The 22,055-nt window shown below is 23.6% G+C and overlaps 4 protein-coding genes across 5 annotated transcripts; 1 reads left to right on the top strand and 3 right to left on the bottom strand.

Annotated features, from left to right (window-relative positions):
• Window positions 1-80: 80 nt before the first annotated feature.
• On the bottom strand, window positions 81-8,038 carry LOC122498472 (probable leucine--tRNA ligase, mitochondrial). Its single transcript, XM_043606209.1, has 8 exons — window positions 7,835-8,038; window positions 7,026-7,233; window positions 6,476-6,869; window positions 5,540-6,417; window positions 1,576-1,932; window positions 1,033-1,273; window positions 683-920; window positions 81-360 (listed from the first exon to the last, which is right to left on the bottom strand). Exons 1-8 carry the CDS (start codon window positions 7,937-7,939, stop codon window positions 127-129), a joined length of 2,655 nt encoding a protein of 884 aa, XP_043462144.1. The 5' UTR covers window positions 7,940-8,038; the 3' UTR covers window positions 81-126.
• Window positions 8,039-8,140: 102 nt separating this feature from the next.
• Window positions 8,141-10,147, top strand: LOC122498476 (60S ribosomal protein L13). Of its 2 annotated transcripts, none has more exons than XM_043606223.1 (4): window positions 8,141-8,275; window positions 8,717-8,866; window positions 9,385-9,634; window positions 9,819-10,147. In XM_043606223.1, the coding sequence occupies exons 2-4, from the start codon at window positions 8,724-8,726 to the stop codon at window positions 10,089-10,091; spliced, it is 666 nt and encodes a 221-aa protein (XP_043462158.1). In that variant the 5' UTR covers window positions 8,141-8,275; window positions 8,717-8,723; the 3' UTR covers window positions 10,092-10,147. The 2 variants fall into 2 exon arrangements, with proteins under 2 accessions (XP_043462158.1, XP_043462167.1); XM_043606232.1 differs by having other exon boundaries at window positions 8,266-8,355.
• A 2,926-nt stretch (window positions 10,148-13,073) lies between these two features.
• Window positions 13,074-15,174, bottom strand: LOC122498450 (dual specificity protein phosphatase 13-like). Its single transcript, XM_043606175.1, has 4 exons — window positions 14,821-15,174; window positions 14,300-14,490; window positions 13,855-14,081; window positions 13,074-13,694 (listed from the first exon to the last, which is right to left on the bottom strand). Exons 1-4 carry the CDS (start codon window positions 14,848-14,850, stop codon window positions 13,498-13,500), a joined length of 645 nt encoding a protein of 214 aa, XP_043462110.1. The 5' UTR covers window positions 14,851-15,174; the 3' UTR covers window positions 13,074-13,497.
• A 1,100-nt stretch (window positions 15,175-16,274) lies between these two features.
• Window positions 16,275-21,149, bottom strand: LOC122498422 (H2.0-like homeobox protein). Its single transcript, XM_043606141.1, has 4 exons — window positions 20,852-21,149; window positions 19,950-20,174; window positions 17,949-18,142; window positions 16,275-16,591 (listed from the first exon to the last, which is right to left on the bottom strand). The coding sequence occupies exons 1-4, from the start codon at window positions 20,958-20,960 to the stop codon at window positions 16,391-16,393; spliced, it is 729 nt and encodes a 242-aa protein (XP_043462076.1). The 5' UTR covers window positions 20,961-21,149; the 3' UTR covers window positions 16,275-16,390.
• Between the last annotated feature and the right edge of the window lie 906 nt (window positions 21,150-22,055).

The following is a 22,055-nucleotide window of genomic DNA, read 5'->3' as shown; positions in this document are numbered from 1 at the left end:
TATAAAAAATAGTGTATTTTTCTTTTCTTTAAAGAATTTTTATGTAAATGAAAAAGGCAACTAAATTAATTCACTGTATATGTAATAGAAAAAAATATATTTACAAATTTACAATTTATAAATGCCTTACATTGCACTTTCTTGCGCAATTACCTGATCCATTTTTTGCGTCTTAATGTAGATGATTCCATCGCGACCTGATTCAAGATCTAAATTGACATCAGTTATTTTTTTCGTTTTCAAATAATTGACAACTTTTGGCTCTTTCATTACCAATTCCAATGCCTGCTCAGTGGAAAGAGCTTCTAATTCTTGTCGCTCAATTTTTACGAAAGTTAAATCAGCACTGCTATTATTCATCTGAAAATTAATGCGATTATTTATTTTTAAGTATTTTAAATTTTTATTAAAATCATAGTTAAATTAATAATTCGTAAATATATAATTAATATATTGTCGAATAAATTACGAATAAAAGTTTCAGATTTAAATAAATATTTCGTCTTTTCGTAATAAAGCGATAAAAGAGAAGAAATGATTTAAAATTTAAAAAATAATAATATTTATGAAATAAAACGAATAAAATAAAAAAATTATTAACAAAACTGATTAGAATAAAATAATTAAAATAGAATAAACAAAAATTAAGTAATACGAATATTTATCTGATGGAAATGCTTACAAAAACTCGCAAACGCATATTATAATTCATATCAATTTGTGGCCAACTTTGTTCAAGAACATCTTTGTCCCATTGTATTGATTCGTCGTTTGACATTCGATGAGGAGCAGAACAAAAACCTGACCATAATTCTGATGCGTAATGAGGAGCTAACGGCGCTAACATTATCAATTGTACGGCTAATGCCCTTTCGAATTGCGGACTTCTTGCGAGACACAATTTCGATACTTTTCGTAAACTAAAAAAAAGAAAATTTCACTTTACCTTCTGTTTGGATAAAAATTTTATAATCATTTTAATATCAAAAATTAATTGCAATAAAGTGAATGAAAATTTTCATTGAAACGAACCTGTTTGTAAGACCTTGCATTTTTGATATCGCGACACTTAATTGTTGCGATCCAGTAATATTAAATGTAACTCCTTTAATATAATAATTTCTACTATCAAACATATAGTAATCATCATCTTTAAATTGCTTTTCCTCTGGATTCGTTCTTAACTCTTCCTCAGTTAATTCAATTCTAGATCTTCTAAAATCCTTCACCAACAACCAAAGTCTCTTCTGCCAGTTTAAAATACCAGGAAACGCTGTAAATATTTTTCACAAGGTGAATAAAATTAATAAATTCTATTTATTTACTTTTTAATAAATTTTTATAAATTCATTCATTTTTTATTAAGCCAAGTAAAATATAATTTTAACAAAAAGTATAGAAATTCGTACAAAAATGGAGAGAAAGAAACTTAAAGTATACTTCTTATTTTAGCTAAAATAATTTAACAAAATTATAGAAATTTGTCAAAAGAAAAATAGAGAGAAATTAATGAATTATTGATTAATTTTTGAATTGTTTAATTAAAAATGAAATAATAATAGAATAATTACTCACTGTCCGTTGACCAATTTCGATGAGACGTCGGAGCAACATCGCCAAGAATTAATAATCTCACAGTATCAGCACTGTAATTAGAAATCATCTCAGAAGGATCAACGCCATTATATTTGGATTTTGACATTTTTTCCCATTTACTCTTAACCGGAAGTTTTGTTTCCTTTTCAAAATAATCTTTACCAATTTTTTCAACTTGATCCGCTTTAAGGTACTTGCCACTCTTTTTCTCTTGAAACGACAAACCCTTTACCATTCCCTGAACTAAAAGTTGCTTAAAAGGCTCTTTAGTCGGAACAAGACCCTCCGAATGGAGAAAATGATTTATAAAACGAGCGTAATATAAATGCAATGCAGCTGAAATAAATTTATCGTTCAAATAAATTAAAATATTTTTATTAAACTAAATATTATTATTACTATTAATATTAATGCAGTAAATAAAAATTATGACAATATTAATAATAATAATGAAAATAAAATAGGGTTTCCATAGGTCAGAGAAATCAGTGAATTCAGGGAAAAGTCAGGGAAAGTAGAATTGGTCAGGGAAAAGTCAGGTATTTTTATTGAAGTACTGGAAAAAATTTAATTTGCAGGATTCATAATTAGTTTTATTTAAATTTTTTAATAAATATTTAATTAATTATTATAAAATCATGGATTTATGGAAAAATTTTAGTTAAAAACCCCAAAAAAATTGAAATTTAGAAAAGTTACAAATGTTTGCAGAAATTCAATTATGTTCACAAATTTTTGTTAAATTCTCGTCAAAATTTTAATTATCTTTAAAAATAATAAAATTCTTCTCCAAAATTCAATTATTTTCATAAATAATAAAAATTTCAAAGGAATTCAATTTGAAGAGGTTACAAATAATTGCAAAAATTCAATTATGTTAAAAAATTTTTAAAAAATTCTCGTTAAAATTTCAATTATCTTTATAAATAATAAAATTCTTCTCCGAAAGAAATTATTCAATTATTTAAAAAAAAATTTAATAAAAATTCACAAGAATTCAATTATTTACAAATTTTTTATAAATTTCCTCGCAATAATTCAATTATTCTCGTAAATAATAAAGTTTTTTAAAGAGATTAAATTATTTTCATGAATTAATAAAACTCATTATCGAATTTCAATTATTTATAATACAATTTTAACCGAATTCCTCGAAAAATGTTTTATTTCAAATAAAAAAATTGAATTAAAAAATTTTATTAAAATTCCTCTAAAAAATTTATTGATAAAATTCTTTATGAGAATTCAATTTTGAGAAATATTCATTTATTCAATTTTTTTCATTTTTGTATAATTAAATAATTGAATTCTCGTAGAATTTTTTAATAAAAATTGTTTTAAAACTTAATTTCAGCTAAAATTTTAGATAACAATTGAATATTAAAAGCATTTTGGTGTGGATTTTTAGAAATAATTGTATTTTTAAAAAGTTTAATTGAATTTTTTTTTAAATTATTGCAAGCTTTTTTTATTTTCTAAATATTTAACTGAAGAATAACCAAATAATCAAAATTTCGTAAAATTGAATTGTAAATTTGAAAATTCTCTAGGAACTTTAGCAAAGATTATTAAAAATAATTGTTAATTGTTCATTTATTTCTTTCGAAAAATTTTAATAAATTTTTTGCAATTAATTACATTTTTCGAAGAATTTATTTAAAATTGCATTAAAAGTAGAGATGTGCAAAAAGCTCGAAAAGTCGAGCCGAGCCGAAATTTTTTCGGGCCGAGCCGAGCCGAGCCCGAGCCGGCTCGATGTATCGAGTACTCGAAATTTTCGAGTACTCGAGTGACTTCGAGTACTCGAAAAATTCGAGTACTCGGGTAAATTCGAGTACTCGATTAAATTCGAGCACTCGAGTGAATTCGAGTACTCGAATTTTTCGAGTACTCGAATGGATTCGAGCTTTTGACTTACTAAAAAAACTATTAATAAGTAAAAAATTTCGAATTTTTTTGAATTACTGAATCAATATTTCTATTTGCTAAATATAATAAATGCGAAAATTCTATGAATTTTCTCTAGAACTCGAATTTACTCAGAGCTCGAAAAAATTCGAGTACTCGAATTCCCTCGAGTACTCGAATTAACTCGAGTACTCGAAACTATTCGAGCTTTTTACACAGCTCGGCTCGGCTCGAACTCGGCTCGAGCTCGAACTGATTAGGCTCGGCTCGGCTCGGCCCGAAAAATGAAAAGCTCGAAAAAGCTCGCTCGAGCCTCGAGCCTCGAGCTTTTTGCACAACTCTAATTAAAAGTAATTGAAATCCTATGAAGAATATTATTATTTATGAAAATAATTGAATTCTCGCAACGAATTTTATTGTATTTTTTTAAATAATTGGATTCTTTTGGGAAATTTTATTGTTTATTAAAATAATTGAATTCTTGCAAAGAATTTTATTACATTTTTTTTAAATAATTGAAATCGTGTGAAGAATTTTATTATTTATGAAAATAATTGAATTCTCTTGGTAAATTTTATAAAAATAAATAGTAGATTTGAAAAATATTTTGAATTCAAGCGAAAAATTTCATTATTTGTGAAATGTAATTGAATTCTTGCAAAAAATGATTGAAAATAATTACATTTTTCGAAGAATTTATTTAAAATTGTATTAAAAATAATTGAAATCCTGTGAAGAATATAATTATTTATGAAAATAATTGAATTCTTGCAACGAATTTTATTACCTTTTAAAAAACAAAAATCACAAATTTATATTTCTTTTAAATAATTGCAATCCTGTGAAGAATTTCATTATTTATGAAAATAATTGAATTCTTGCAAAGAATTTTATTATATTTTTTTTAAATAATTGAATTCTTTTGGGAAATTTTATAAAAATAGTAGATTTTGAAAATATTTGAATTTCAGCGAAAAATTTTATTATTTGTGAAATGTAATATTGAATTGAATATTACATTCTTTTTTAAATAATTGAAATCGTGTGAAGATATTTATTTTTTTTGAAAATAATTGAATTCTTGCAATGAATTTTATTATTTATGAAAATAATTGAATTCTTGCAATGAATTTTATTACATTTTTTTAAAATAATTGAATTCTTTTGGTAAATTTTATAAAAATAGTAGATTTTGAAAATATTTGAATTTCAGCGAAAAATTTTATTATTTGTGAAATGTAATATTGAATTCTTGCAAAAAATGATTGAAAATAATTACATGTTTCGAGGAATTCATTTAAAATTGTATTAAAAATAATTTAAATCCTAGGAAAAATTCTATTATTTATGATAATATGTAATTGAATTCTTACAACGAATTTTATTAAACATTTTTTTAAATAATTGAATTGATATGAAAAATTGTATTACCTACTTATAAAAATAATTAAATTCTTACGGAGGAATTCTTACAACGAATTTTATTACATTTTCTTAAATAATTGAATTGATGTGAAAAATTGTATTACTTATAAAAATAATTAAATTCTTACAACGAATTTTATTACATTTTTTTAAATAATTGAATTGATGTGAAAAATTGTATTACTTATAAAAATAATTAAATTCTTACGGAGGATTTTATTAAAATTTTTATAAATAATTAAATTTTGTTTTTTTTTTTGAAACATTTTATAGAAATTTAAATTATTATAAAACATGAAGATAGCGATCACACCGAGTCGAAGACTTCTTAAAGACTTCTTTAAGACTTCTTAAAAGTTATTGAATTTCAAAAGGTTTGAATTTCAATTTCAATTTTCAAAATTCATAAATAAATATAATAGAACATTTTTGTTGAGTATCTAATAATTTTGAGAGTGAATCAAAATATTCTTTAGGGTCAAGGAAAAAGTCAAAATTTTATCTGTAAATCAGTGAAAAGTCAAGGAATAAGAAAATTAATTTTTTGTGTCAACCCTGTAAAAATGAGTAAATAAAGAAAATTATTAAAATACTTAGTGATAAAAATTACCGTGTTCCTTGCCGCCAATATAGAGATCAACAGGTAAATTTTCCCCAGCTTTCTCCTGTGAAAACATTTCTTTTCGATTTTTCGGATCAATAAATCTAATAAAATACCAGGAACTATCGACAAATGTGTCCATTGTATCGGCTTCTCGCACAGCGTTTTTGCCACAATTTGGACAAGAGGTTTTCAGCCATTCGGTAGCTTCGGAAAGAGATGCTTTTCTCTCGTTCGAAGAGCAATTGACTTTCGGTAAAACAACTGGAAGCTCATTCCTGGCTACTGGTTGAGGACCGCAACTGTCACAATGAACAATTGGAATTGGAGTTCCCCAATAGCGTTGTCTGGAAATCAGCCAATCTTTAATACGCTCACTCACGGGATATCCTCCAATTTTTAAATTTCTAGCCTCGGTCATTATTTCCTCTCTCTTCAATTCTCTCTCCTCATTGCTGCTTTCCTTATTAGTCTCATACTGAATTCCAACAGTATTACAAAATTCTGCATCTTCATCAGACGCCATGGGAATTCCCAAATGATCATCTCTTGACGAAAAATTAATCAAATTCGTAACAAAAATCGGTAATTCTTCTTTTGTAAAAGGATTGATAATTTTAGCATCTAAAAGCTTATAACCATCGTCTCCTTCAAATTCCACTTGTTTACTAAGTAAATTATTCTTGGAAATTGCTAGGAATTTCGCATTTTTGATAAATTCGGGTTTATCCGTCCAAAGGGTGAGAATTTTCGGATAGTCTTCAATTTTGGAAATTAATTCAAATTTTATATTTGTACCGTTACATTCGCCAATCCAGTGTTGTTGAACTTTTATAATATCCCGCCATTCCTTTAAAATGGGATCTTTCAAGCCTTCTAATAATTGTCTGGAAGAAAAAAATGAATTTGTAAACTTGAAAAATAAAAATAAAACTGAATTCTTACTTGGAAAAAGCTGTTGTCTTAATGAACCATTGTCTGAGAAGTTTCTTTTCGACTTTTGCTCCTGATCGCCAGGAACGATTGTTCTCGTCGACTTGTTCATCGGCTAACACGGTTTGATCGACAGGATCCCAATTCACGTAGGATTCACTCTGATAGACGAGGTCTTTCTCAAAGAGTTTTATGAAAAGTTCCTGTGTCCATTTATAATATTCTGGATCGCAAGTGGCAAATTCCCTCTCCCAATCAAATAAACAGCCTAATTTTTTTAATTGCTCTCGCATTGAATCAATATTTTGATTTGTCCACTCTGCCGGATCAATTTGTCTTTCGATTGCTGCATTTTCGGCGGGCAATCCAAATGCGTCCCAACCCATTGGATGTATAACTCGTTTTCCTGTATTGAAAATAAAGTGAAATATTTATTTTTATAATAGAATGAATTTTTAATTTGTTTTCTGAATTAACTTTCAATAAAAGGTAATTTTCAAAAGAGGTACTATAAATAGAAGAATAAATATAAAAAATATTTAAATATCGATGTAAAATTTACCATTTAGTCTATGAAATCGAGCAACGGAATCACTAATTGCGTAAACTCGAACGTGACCCATGTGAAGGGAACCTGATGGATATGGAAACATTGAGAGTACGTAAAATTTTTCTTTCTCCTTATCATTTTGAGTTTGACTCACTGAATTTACTTTTTCCTTCCAGTAGTCCTCAATTTTGTGTTTTATGTCTGTATCGATTATTTTATCCTAAAAGAAAATTAAAATCATAAGTAAACGACAAAATCTTATATATTTATATTAATAATCGTTGTATTCCGGTAATATTTTCAATTTTAAAATTAATGTTTTGAAAATCATCGAATTGTTGCAAAGAATTTTATCAAAAAATTTGAGAATAATTGAATTCGTTAGAAGAATTTTATTATTAAGGAAAATAACTGAATTCTTGCGAGAGATTTTATTAAAATTTTTAAAAATACTAATTGAATTCTTTTGAAGAATTTTTTTGAATTTTTTCAAAATAATGGAGTTTCTTTAATAATATTAATTGAACATTTTTGGAGTAATTGAATTTTATGAACAATTTCTTTCAAGTTTTTAAAAAATTGTGTTTGTTAATTATTGAAATTAAACACTAAATTATTGAATTTTGTTAACATTTTTTAAAATACTTTTAAAAAATTTTATAAGAAAAATATTCTTTACTAATAAATTCTTAATTAGTAAATATATTATTTATTATTCAAACCTTTGTATTATTAATATACAAAATAATAATAAACAAAATTAAATTATTTAGTTTCTGAAAAATATTACGAAATTAACATAACCTTAAATTTCAACTTACCCACAAACCCAAACCAGCCGACGCATACGTTCGGGAAATTTGATTAATAATAACATTGTTAATTAGTTTTGCAGTGCTGGTTCGTATAATCAGGTTATATTTCATAATTACTTAAATTCACTCTCATTAAAACACTTTGAAAATAACATTTATTTACTCATGTAGCAGACGACGTTCTCATGACAGGTACACATTGCACAACATTAGTCAAAGAGAAAACTCTTTAAAATTTATATTTATCTATTTATTTCTGAATTCTTGAAAAAATTAACATTATTAAATCATCTTAGAAAATATTTCTTCAAAATTAATTCATAAAATTACAAATCATCAAGAAAGAAATTGAAAATTTCAAAAATCGGAAATCACTTGGTAAAACTTACGTAGTACTCTGAATCCAACCTCTCTTTTTTCGCTGGTCAGCGTATTATAAACAACTTGGTGAGTGCATATTTCTCTATTTTAATCAAAAAATATCGAATTAATCGTGTTATAAAAAAGACTGAAATTACTATTTAGAGGTACTGTTACATATTTTGTTCATTTTGCAAAAAATATTTTCGATTTACATTGTAAAATAATTGTAATAAAAGTTGATTCTCGCGTGTGAAAGAGGTTATGACGAATTTTGTCATTTTTGCTCTTAAAATAACGTTTAATTAACTTTTAATTGATATTTTTGTTGTTTAAATACTTTGTTGAGATTGTTATAATAATGGGGGGAGTTAAACATTAATTGTATTGTTTACTAATTATGACAGGTGGAACATAACCTAAAAATCCCAGTTTCGTGTTTCATGTCTATTTTTTAATTTTTACAAGTTTAATTTAAAAATAACGAGAGTAAATGTGATTTGTTAATAAAAATATTTCTATTTTCAGTGCAAAAATGGGGAAGAGAAATAATATGATCCCGAATGGCCATTTCCACAAGGATTGGCAACGCTTCGTAAAGACCTGGTTCAACCAACCAGCAAGGAAATTCCGCAGAAGGGAAAACAGAGTTAAGAAAGCACGTTCCCTTGCCCCAAGGTATGTAATAATTGCGTTTCAATAACAATTAAGTTCAGTGTCACTTTTTGCTAAATTCTTTTTTGTTACTGTCAATTTTTTCTTTGTGCTCATTTAATGATTGTAGAAATTTCACGAATAATGGCAGAAAAATTATTATTTAATGTCTATAAAAATTTACAATAAAATAAATAAACTTTATATTTTGTTTCAATATTATAATACTTTATAATTATTATAGTTTATTATAATTAATTATCTTCTCGATTTCTATTAAATTAAGTATAGATGAAGTCGTCAACGTTTTTGAAAACTAATTTTTTTGAAGCTGAATTCATTTCTCATTTTCATGTGTGTTAATTATTAAGAAATTAATTGTTAATTAAAAGAAAATCGTTTAAAAATAACAGGTAAATTTGAAGTTAAATTGAAATAAATCGTCGCGTTAATTTTTCGTTTTTAAAAACGTTGCAGACTTCAGTATCGGTATTAAATAAAATCGTTCGGTTTTTATATAAAATGTAAAAATATTCTTACAGACCAACACAACTTTTGAGGCCAGTGGTTCACTGCCCAACTATCAGGTACCACTCGAAAGTTCGAGCTGGAAAAGGATTCACTCTTGCCGAATTGAAAGCAAGTGGTTTGAATAAACATTTCGCAAGAACCATTGGCATTGCAGTTGATTCAAGACGAAGAAACAAATCCGTCGAATCTCTGCAAAAGAATGCTCAGAGGCTTAAGGAATATAGAGCCAAATTGATTCTCTTCCCATTGAATGAGAAGAAGGTGAGTTTAACATTTTGTCCACTATTTTAGACGATTGTTCACTAAATTAAATTTTATCAATTTAAATTTAGTTTAACTTCTTTAATTTGAATTTAGTTTAATTAATTTAAATTAAAGATTTAACTAATTTTATTCTATTTTCTTTCGTTTCGGTGTTAATAAAACTGTTGTTTTTTTCCTGCAGCCCAAGAAGGGAGAAGCTACCGAAGAAGAGCAGAAGGTAGCCGTTCAATTTAAGGGACAAATTATGCCATTCAAACATCAAGCCCCAGCTAAGGCTAAAGCCAGCGTATTGTCAGATGAGGATAAGAAATTCTCAGCTTATGTTACGCTTCGCAAAGCTAGAGCAGATGCACGGTTAGTTGGAATTCGAGCAAAACGCGCGAAGGATGCTTCTGAAAATCCCGATGATGTCACGAAAGTTGCAGCAACGAAGGAGAAGAAAGCCAAGAAGTAAACACCTTTAACATTGTCATCTTTCTATTAAAATAATAAACAGAAAATTCCAACAAATAGTTGATTTTTGCTTTCCTAATTAATTCACTGACGTTTAGTATAAAAGTAACAGTTAAATTAGTGAATTAAAAATTAAAATTAAATGGAGAATTAAAACAAGGTTGCCTGTTTTAATTAAAAGTACCGGAAGAAATTAAATGTTTAGAATTTATAGAAAAATTCTGAATTTTTGTTTCTCTTTGTTTCACTCATAAGCTATGAAATTACTACCACGAATTCTAGAAAAACCTTCAATTTTTTCTATTTCTGACAATAATTTATTTTAAATAACTTAATTTCATTGGAGAACTGACATTAAGTTATTACTTACAAATCATTTAATGAAATATTTTTTTTAATTTTAATTCTATTGAAATTATAGTTTCAATTTTTAAAATTTTAACCCAATTCTTTGAAAGAATTCAACTATCTTAATAAATATCAAAATTCTTTGCAGATATTCAATTATTTTCAAAAATTTTTTAAAAAATTCTTTTTAACGTTTCAATTACAAGAAATCAATTATTTTCAAAATTAATAAAATTCTTTGCAGAAATTCAATTATTTTCAAAAAATCTCAAAAAAAAAATGGTCAATTACCTTTATAAATGAATAAATGAATAATCTTTGACAAAATTCAATTATTTTCAGGGATTTTAATTAAATTCATTGCAAAATTCAATGATTTTCATAAATAAATTAATAGTATTCAAGAATTCAATTATTTTCAAACGTAATTAAATTAGATTATTTTAGAATAAAAATTTCACAGTCGAATTGAATTATTTAAAAAAATAGAATTTGCATAAATTTTATGAAACTGAAGTTACCAACGTTTGTTCGACGAAAAATATAATACGTAACGATTTTCCCGCCTCAGATCCAATTTCTTATGATTCCTGACATTAGTATTTTTAATAAATGCAGAAAAAAATTGGATCTGAGGCGGGGAAATAGAAATTGTTTCGAAAAATCCGTGATAACAAAAATGTCAAAATCGTTGCCCTCCCCGATTTGGTTCCACTTGATATGAATTTCTAATGGCTTGTAATATTAGTATCTATAATAAATGTGGGGAAAAAATTGGATCTGAGGCGGGGAAATAGAAATTGTTACGTGTATTATATTTTTCGTCGAACAAACGTTGGTAACTTCAGTTTCATTAAATTTTTCCTGAAAAACAAATTTATCATTAAATTCTTCGCAGTAATTGAATTTTCATGAATGTTAAAATTCTTTTTAGGGATTTAATTATTTTCACAAATAATAAAATCATTCGGAGGAAGTAAATTATTTTCATAAATAACAATATTCATCGCAAGAATTCAATTATTTTCAAAATTATTAAAATTCACTTTATTTTCCAAAAGTTTAATAAAATTCTTTGCAAAATTTCATTATATATTCAAAAAGTTTAATAAAATTCAATGCAATATTTCAATTATTTTCTATTTGTATATCTATTATTTTAATAAAAATTCCCAAAGAAATTCAATTATTTAAACCAATTTTGACAAAGTTCTACACGAATATTCAATTATTTTTCAAAATAATGAAAATTTCACAGGAATTGAAAATATTAAAAATAGAATTTACACAAATTTTTTCGAAATATTCAATTATTTAAAATTTTTTTTTTATAAAATTCTTCGCAATAATTCAATTATTTTCATAAATAATAAAACTCATTTTCATAAATATTAGTATTCATGACAAGAATAATTCAATTGTTTTCAAAAGTAATAAAATCCAATTATTTTCAAAAATTTTAATAAAATTCATAGCAAAATTTCAATTACTTTCAAACAATTCTCTTAACTCAATAATTTTCAATATTCTACTATTTTAATAAAATTTCCCAAAAAAATTCAATTATTAAACAAGAATTTTGATAATATTATAATGTTTTGGAACTTTTTTTATAAAATTCTTCGCAATAATTCAATTACTTTCATAGATAATAAATCTCGTTGCAGAATTTCAATTATTTTTAATACAATTTGAATCGAATTCCTCAAAAAATGTAATTATTCTTAAAAATGTTATTAAAATTCGTCGAAAAAATTCAATTATTTAAAAATTTGTTTATAAAATTATGTATAAGAATTCGATTTCAAGAAACAATCAATTATTCTATAAATTATCTATGTTTGTATTTAAATAATTGAATTATCGTAGAATTTTCTAATTAAAATTGATTTAAAAATTAATTTCAGTTAAAGTTTTAGATAATAATTGAATTTTTGGAGAAAAGAAAATCTTTGAAAATCTGAATTTTTTTATACTTTTAATTAAAAATTATATTGAACACATTTTTTTCATAAAGTTTAATTGAATTTTTAAAAAAATATTTTTCTTTTAGTTATTATTTTCTAATGTATATTTAATTGAAGAATTTTCGAATAAATGAAGTTTCACGTAAAATTGAGTTATAAACAAATTGATTTTAAAATTCTCAGAGAAAAATGTTTTCAAAAATTATTAAAAATAATTGATTTAAAGAAGAATTTTATTTAAAAATTGTAGAACATAATAATTGAATTGAAATGAAGAAAATAACCTTTAATTATTATAAAACATGAAGAAAGCGATCACTTCGAGTCGAAGACTCGGAGTAATCATGTTTTATAATTTTTATAAGTTAATAAATTTCAAAAGGTTTGAATTAGAAATTTTGAAAATCTTAGTTCCCACGGAAAAAATATTTATTTAAAAATGAAGTTATTGGTGTGTTTGAATAATTTTATAATTAAGGAAATTCGTAAATAAATGTAATAGAAATTTTTTTTGAGTATGTAATAATTTTTAGAGTGAATCAGAAAAATCTTTAGTGTCAGGGAAAAAGGCAAAATTTTATCTGGAAATAAGGGAAAAACAAAATTAAATTTTTTGTGGCAATCCTATAAAAATCAAAAACAGGAAAAAAATAACGAAAGAATTTAAATAAAAACTATTGATATAATTTTCTTTATTACACGAAATAAATTTAGATCATTTCAAAATATACATTTTAGTTTTCTCTAAATAAGAGATCTCGTAAAAATAAATAATTTTAGAAAAATCTAATTCTAGTTTTAATTATATAAAACTGAAAATAACGTTTTTTATTTAAAAAAAGCGACTGCCAGCAGTCTACAAAAATAGATCTTTAACTTTTTAAAAAATGTTTTCGTTTATAAACGATTTTAATATTTCATTATGAAGAAAGTTAATCATCAACTACATTAACGAGTGCTTCACGAAAAATTATCAAAAGTGGCGTACTAATAAATATACTATCAGCCTTGGTACGTTAGAATATTGATTCTCTTTTTGGATTTCCATTTTTCACTAAGTGAAATTAATATATTTTGTCTAGTAGAAAAAAATTAAAGTCTTGATCGACGCAAATAGTTGTCCAATTGTGCCAATTGTTGAAGAAATCCTTCGTTCGGATGAATATCTCTTCCTTGACGAACAAGTTTTATTGCGTCAACTGCCAACATGTTTCTTTTTATCATGAGAAATGCCAGAACACAAGTTGCACTTCGTGAAACTCCAACGAGACAATGCACGTAAACTTTTCCTAAAATACACAAATTCAATATTAGCGAAATTAAAAAGATATATTGGCGAAAATAAATAAATTAAAATAAATTTGAATTAAATTAATTTCGTTGAAGTGAAAATTAAAATATTTGGGAAAAGATAATTTGTTTTCTTTAAATCGTAAGGAAAAGGCATACCTCCGGTACTTAAAGCATCTTCGATAAAATCAGCAGCCGTTTGAAAATACTGACTGATGTCTTGTGATGGACAATCCAAAATAGGCAAACCAAGATATTTTAGCTGTGTGTCTAGATAATAAAATCTATCGGTTCGACAAAATCCGAATTTTTTTCCCTCAGCACAATTCAATAAATGCGTAATTTTCAATCTGCCCAGTAAATATGGTTTGTTTTTTGCAGTTTCGCTGAAAAATACAAATGTTTGTTAATTAAATGTATTTTTAATTAATTATTTATTTTATTTCTTAATTTATTTAGATATTTATTTTATTTCTTAATTTTATTAATTATTTATTTTATTTATTAATTAATTTAATTAATTAATAACAAAAAGAATTCAACATGCAAATTGCAAACAAATAATTAGAAATTAAGAGATAGAAAATTGTCACAAAATACTAACAAGTCTCCAAGAAAAATATTTGGATAAACTTCATCGCAATCGATACTTTGCTGAAGACGATAATATTCCTTTTCATCAATATTGGGATCAAATCCTGGTAAAGGGGTATATTGTCTTCTTTTTGTTGTAAAAATAGCCTCCACCAAATGACGTCTCGTCGTTTCTCCACCGACCAGGAACTTTTGAAAGTCCTAATACAGAATTTTGAAAAAAATCAATTCCAATTAAGATAATTAATTTAATTTAACGATAATAGTGAATAAAGATTTAAGGTTTAATTAATAACAGGTAGTATATATATAATACAATTTAGTAAAATAATAAAATAAAAAATTTATATAATCCAAAAAAGTGTGAAAAAAGGTTTTTAAACAAACATTTTCGTATGAATATAATATAAATTTTTAAAAATTTTAACTAATTTAGAGGCAAACAAAACAATTAGAAATGAATTTGTTATGACATTTTTAGGTTATAATTTTTGCACGCATTTATTATTTAATAAATATATAACAACTTACCCTGTCTCGATCTCTCCATGTGCTCTGCATTTTGTATTCTACAAGTTTTTCGTGATAAAAATAAAAATTTCACGAAAAACCTTCGAATACAATAATAAACGTTTATTTTTAAATATTCTTACGAAATTTCCTTTTCTCTGATGAATTTCGCGGGACACTTTTATATAAAACACACTAAAAATCAGAAAATTGTTATTGGAGATTTAAATGAAAAAAAAATCTCAATTATTTATCGGCTAAAAGGACTTGTATAAAATTCAAAAGAAACTTCTTATAGATAAATTACGTTTTACTTTTATATCACTATTGTTATTTCGATAGTAAATATATGACATTGACAAGCCTGCAAATCCTGCAAATAAAATAATAAATACAAAAACAATAGAATATGACTCGCGTGGTCAAAACAACTGACTGGTGATGATTCACGTAGTAGTTTTGAATTGCGCGGGTAATTTTTAAATTGTTCTCAACAGAACTAAATAAATATAATTTAATATATAATTATTTAGAAATAATTTATTATTTTATTAATTACTCTAAATATGTAAATATATATTCTATGATAAGTTTAATGAAAATAATTTGCGGCACACGTTTATCGGTATATTTAAATTTAATTAATTTTCAAAAAATTAATTAACATTTTTTTTTCTTTTTAATGGAAATTGATATTAATGATAATTAAAATTCTTTTGAAATTATTTCAAATACTCACCTAAAAGTAACTTTTCTAAATATTGTTAAACTAAATATTTTTCAAATTAAAAAATTTTTAATTAAAAATTAAAAAATTTCGACTATAAATAAATTTTCAATTATTTATTAAAATTAATTATATAATCATATTAATTTAATATAAGCAAATCTAAATAAATACTTTTCAAGTGAAAAATGATTTTTTTTTTGTAAAATTTTCGTTGATTCTTTAGTCAATCCTCATAGAAAACTGACTCAGTGAATAAAATTTTCTATTCAGATTTTTTGCCTTATCTTGATGTAATTATTCCCCCCACAAAAACTAATTACAATTAGGAAGTAAATAACATTCGAGATTAGCAACAAATTAAACTGTTTTAAAAAAAACTTTTTTCAACAATTTTAAAATAATTTCTATATTTATTTATTTTTCTTCATGTAATATACATAATATAAATTTAAAAAATTGGAATAATTTTGAGGTAACAAAAATATAATTATAATTCATAGAGAAAAAAAATTAATCCCTATAATATTGAAACGTCGCACTTTTCACGTTTCCATATTAGTCCTAATAAAAATTTGCATGTATAGTTTATAAAAGGCTAGTCTCAAGGTAAACTGCGAGAGCGATGTCGTGTGTATCGAGAATTATTAATAATTTTTTCAATAAATACCGGAAGAAGTACACTGTATAAATAAACAATTAAAATTTATAATTTTATTATAAATATAAGAATTGTAGAAGTAAAAAAAATTATTATTACAATTTTTCTTTTCAGGACTAACTGTAAATATAAAAATTATAAATATAAAAATTGCATAAGTAAAAAAATTATTATTACAATTTTTCTTTTCAGGACTAAATTTTTTAAACGTTTGTGCAATTTTCAAATATCGATTTTTCACGCTCTTCATTTTGTCTCATTAAATTTAATTCCTTATTTGAATCATTTTTTACTGATGATTTTTTTGATGAATTTTTATTTTGCACTGCTTCAGATTTTGTGACTGACGATTCTTCTTTTGTGTGTCGCCATTTCATTCTTCGATTTTGAAACCAAACTTTCACCTTTGAAAACGAAAAAAAGAAGATTTAATGAAAATAATTTATTTATAAAATATTTAAAATTAATTAAATAATTTATTATTCAATTATTATTAATTATTCAATTTATTTAAAAATTTTTTCAGTAAAAGAAAATATTAATAAAAGAAATAAAAACCCTCCTGTACGAGAAAATCAATAACATTTTTATTTTACTTGAAAAATTATAATAATCAGGCTGTTTTTAAATTTTTTGCAATTAAAAAATTAATTTGAGAAAATTAATCCAAAATTTCGACAATTACAGGCCTCAGATATTATGACTTTTTCGACTATTTTCGACTATTTTCAAATAATGCGACTTTTATTAAAAAAAGTGTAAAAAGCATAACTATAGACAAATCTTTGAAAATTTATTTTTGAATAATTTTTCTAATTCAATTTTTGAAAAGTAAACAATTAAAAAGATTTTGAATAATTGAAATTTTTTAAAATTTAATTGATTTTTAGAATTATTTTCAACATTTTGGAGAAAATAATCATATTTAAAATTTTTAATTAAAATTCTTCAAAAAATTATTTTTTTTTAAATTATATAAAAATTTTTCAATTATTTTCGAAAAATTAAATTACAATATTTATGAAAAACTAATTCTTAGAATTGTTTCATCATAATTTTTTAAGATTCAATTACCTTCGAACAAAATAAATTAAATTTTTTTAAATTTCCTATTTTAGAATTTTTGAGAAATTATTTAGAATTAAAATTCTTCAAAAATTTTATTATACTTTCTTCATATTTTTTTTCTAAAAACTCAATTATTTTTAAAAGATTTTATCAAATTTAAATTATTTTTCAAAGATTTTACTAAATTTTAATTATTTTTTAAAAGATTTTACCAAATTTCAATTTTTTGGACATTTTTCAAAAATGATTTAGAAATATTTTTAAAAAGTTAATTTTACGAATTTCTTTATTAAATTTTTTGAAAATATTCTACCTTAATATTTTTAAAAAGAAAAATAAACGGTTTCAATTATTATAAAAAATTGAATTTTTGTATTTAAATAATATTGAATTCTTGAAAAACTTTCGGAAAATTATTAAAAATTAATATAGATATTTGATTTAGAGATGAAGTTTGCTTGAAAATTGTAAAAAAAAAATGAATTTTTCGAAAGGTTATATAGTTTAAAATTAAATGTTTAGAAATTATTAAATTTCAGAAGTTGAAATTTTTTAAATTTTATTTCCTGTGAAAAAAGAAATAAGAAGTATTTAAATATTTATTTAGGAAAATGATTTAATTTAATGATTTGAAAATAATAAATTATATGCTTAAAAATAAATGAAATCCAGAAATTAGGAATTTTAACTTACTTGTGCATCAGTGAGGCCTAAAGTAGCAGCCAATTGTCGTCTATCGGGTTTTGTTATGTATTTTTGAAGAGAAAATCTTCTCTCCAATCCTTTTCTTTGCAAGGAACTGAAAACTGCTCTGGACCAAGATCGTTTTCTTCTACTGCTAACGTCCTTTACATTCGAAATATTTGTACTATTGGAAACTATTGGAACTGTAGAAAATAAATTATTATTAAAAATTTGTATAATTCTTAATCGTATAGTTATTATTATAAAACAAGAAGAAAATAATAAAATAAATAAAAAGGGTATTTTTTAAATCAATGGAAGCCCATTTAAATATGTAAATAAATATTTAAATAAAAATTAAATCGAAAAATAAAATCAAAGAATAAAATTTTATTAATAATAAATAGAAAATTAAATTATTTTATTTCTATTTTGAGTACTCTGTACAAAATGACGTTTTTATTTGTAGCCCATTTACAGGATAATACATAAATAAATAAAGTAAAATATAAAATAATAATATGGCGACAAGAAAAATTTTCAAGTAAAAAATGGAGTAAAAAATAAATTTAATTCTTAATATTTAAATTTTATTATAAATCTCCCTATAAAATTGTTTGTTTCCACTCAATTTGAAAACTGAACAATTTGAAAATAAAGAATTTAAAGTTATTTACAAAAAATTAACAGCTATTTTCAGAAAAGATTCCAAAATAATTTATTAGATATCAAATAAAATTGAACAGAGAATTATAAATACTTAAAGAAGAAATTATTCTTTTGTAGTTTATAAATAAAAAAACCTAGCAGAATTTTTTTATTCGCTCTAAAAAGAAAACAAATATATTGCTTTGTGGCAGATAAAAGAGAAATTATTAAAAACGAAAGAATCTTTAATTTTTTCGTGAATTAATGAAAATAAAGAATATAATGAATTTATAAGAGAATGAATCTCTGATGAAGAAAGAAGAAATTTTTTTCTTTTTTTGAAATTGATATGAGTGTATAAAGTATCAACACGTGAGTTTATTATTCTAAGGAGGAGAAAAAAGGAGATCTTTAGAAATTTTTGGAATCAATCTTAAGAAGCATACAGATAGGATTATAGCTAACCATTAAATCACCCAAAGCAAACCACTGTTTATAACAGATATAAACGCACAGTGGCACTTAAGATGTCGTTTAAACACAGACAGGAAATTCGGGAATACGCACTGTCAAGTAAATAATTTATTCTACTTTTTTGTAGAAAAAAACAAAAACACTAACACATATGGTAGCATTTGTTAATGACACAAGTGTAATCATTAGAAAAAGTTACAGTAAAATTCGTTTTTTTTTATTTTTAGTAAATGTTTTATTAATTTCACTATCAAAAAATAATTTTGTATTAGAATATATTTTCGCATTATTTTCATACGATATTGAAACATTATTTTTGTATTATTCAAAAATTATTTCTATATGTAATTAAAAAATTATTTGGGTATCGAATTATTTTTATAGAATTAGAAAATTATTTTTTTATAAAATAATATTAAAAATAAATAAAAATTAAATAAAAAATTTATTTAACAATTATCCAAAATATTAATTATTAAATAGTAATTATTAATTCATGGAACGACTATTTATAACAATTTGAATTTAAAATTAGTTAATAAAATTATTATTAAAAATTGCAGAAAAAAACTTTTAAGTTGAATAAAAAAGAATCTAGGATTTAAATTATTTTTTAATTCACTGAGAATTGCGATGTGTAATTAATAAACAATTAGTTTTCCTCGTCACTATTAATTAAAATTTAATTTATTAATTTAAAAAACAAAAAATCCACAACTTCGTTAAAATAAAAAATACCATTTTTGTTTTTTTTCTTCATTAAAACATAATTGTAATAAAAATAGATAAACAATTTATTTACTGGAATAAATAAAATAAATTCTTTGTCAATTGAAGAAAGGGAAAAAATTAAATTAAAAATTAAAAAATTGTGATTTGAATACTTACGTCTTGGAATTGGCCGTACAGGGGATAGTTTATAAATACTAGAATAATTTTCGATTGAGTTATGAAAATGATTGGAATTTGTAATTGCAATAGAGTCTTGCATAAAACTTTGCGTATAAGGACATGGCAAACAGTCGCGAAAGACATCGCACTTTATACAATTTCCGCCACACGATTTTGGTTCTACTGATGGAAAACAATGTACACTCACTGGTCTCAAGTAATCTAGAAAAAAAATAAAAAGTATAATAAAAATTAATTCTTTTTATTTCCTTATACAAAGTTTTTAGGATATTTTTCAATTTTCTCACGAGAAATTACTGAAAAAATCGAAAGTGAATACAAAATATATACAGTGCGAAACCTGTCGGAATGCACTCGATTTTTTAATTTTATTACATTAAACAATCCTTAAAAAATTGTTTTAAAATCTAATTTTTGTAATATTTTTACAATATTCTGAAACTAAGTGAAAATATGTAATTTTTCTTGGACATTTTCGAATACAAAAAAATTTTGAAAATTGAGTTGCATTCCAACAGATATAAAAAAAATAAAGAAAAATAAAACAAAAAGAATTTAAGAATAATTATATTCCACAGAAAAAAATTATGATAAAATAAAAAAAAATTGAAACGAAATAATTTACTATAAAGAAGAATTAAATTAAGTAAATTTAATAAAATAAATTACAAAATAAAATGAAAAAAAATAAAATAAATAAATTGTTGTAAAAATTTGTCTGATTGCAGTAAAAAATGAAATTAAATATATTACAAGAAAATAAAGAAAATATAAAAACAATTGTTGTAAAAACTTATCTGATTAAAATAAAAAAATAAAATAAAGTAAATTACAATAAAATAAAATTTGAATCAGATAAAAAAATTGTAAAAACTTACCTGATTTTTTTAAGCAAATTTCATTGGATAGTATTCGATCCACTCCAAATGTCAATTGCTTTGAGCTACTTCCACTTTCAGAATCGGATTTAATATTCACTGTATCCATAATTATTGACACTTTTACAAACACTTTTTTATTTTATTAAAAAAAAACAGAATGTCTCAAAATTTTTTACGCCTCGACACATTTAAATATAAAATACAAAATTTAGAAAATCATTTAAAAAATTAAAAATTAAAGCTGTGACTTTCAAATCATTCGTTTCAATTCCAAATAAATATTGTACATGAAATAAAAAATTTAAATAGCATAAATTATTTTTTGTAAACAGTTACCAATTACACGATATAAAAAGCAAAAAAACTCAAACTTTAGTTTAAAAAAAATACCATTTTTTGATGAAGAAATTTTATTAATATATTCTTGATAAAAAATATTACTAATAATTTCTTGATAAAAAAAATTGTTCTTAGCAAATTCTCGATAAAAATATTATTAAAAAATTCTAGTAAAAAAAAATCGTAATAAATTCTTGATAATACGTTAAAGAACCCTAAAGTACGTTAAACTTGATTCAAAGTAACAATTGAAATTAAAAATCCATAAAAAGGGAAATTTTCAGAAAAAAGGAAAAATTTAAAATTAGCCAAATTTAATTTCTTTTAAACAAAAATGAATAATCGGAAATTAAATTTTCACTATGCAACAATCGAGGAGACAATAGTTATATAAACCGATTTTGGAATTGACATGATCAAGAATGAAGCTAAATAAGCGTTAAGGATGTAAATGAACAGGGGTAGAGTTTTCAAGGCATCGCGAAGATTTCCCGCCCAAAAAAAACATCATCTTAACATACAACAATCTCAACTTCATGATTGGCTTTGGAAAACGAGGTGGGCGTTGCTTTAAGAGATACAAAACTCTCGAGTACCCGGGGGTGATCTTCTCTTCGGATGCTGTGAAAATAAATACATGGTTGCATATTGTTTCGGGGAAAGCGGTGAATCCATTCTATAAAGGCTTATTACATTTGCTCAAAAACATTCTGGGTTAATCGATAAATTTATCATCTTTATTTCATCGTCTATGCATATTTTTGCACAAAAAAAAAATATATTCTAAAAAAAATTTTTTAATTTACTTTCAGTACTTTTTTTGTTTATTATTTTTTTCTTAATTTTTTAATAAGAAGTCATT

The sequence above is a fragment of the Leptopilina heterotoma genome, unplaced genomic scaffold (assembly GCF_015476425.1).
Source record: "Leptopilina heterotoma isolate Lh14 unplaced genomic scaffold, ASM1547642v1 Lhet_10, whole genome shotgun sequence".
NCBI lineage: Eukaryota > Metazoa > Arthropoda > Insecta > Hymenoptera > Figitidae > Leptopilina > Leptopilina heterotoma.
This window is presented reverse-complemented; position numbering and strand designations above follow the sequence as displayed.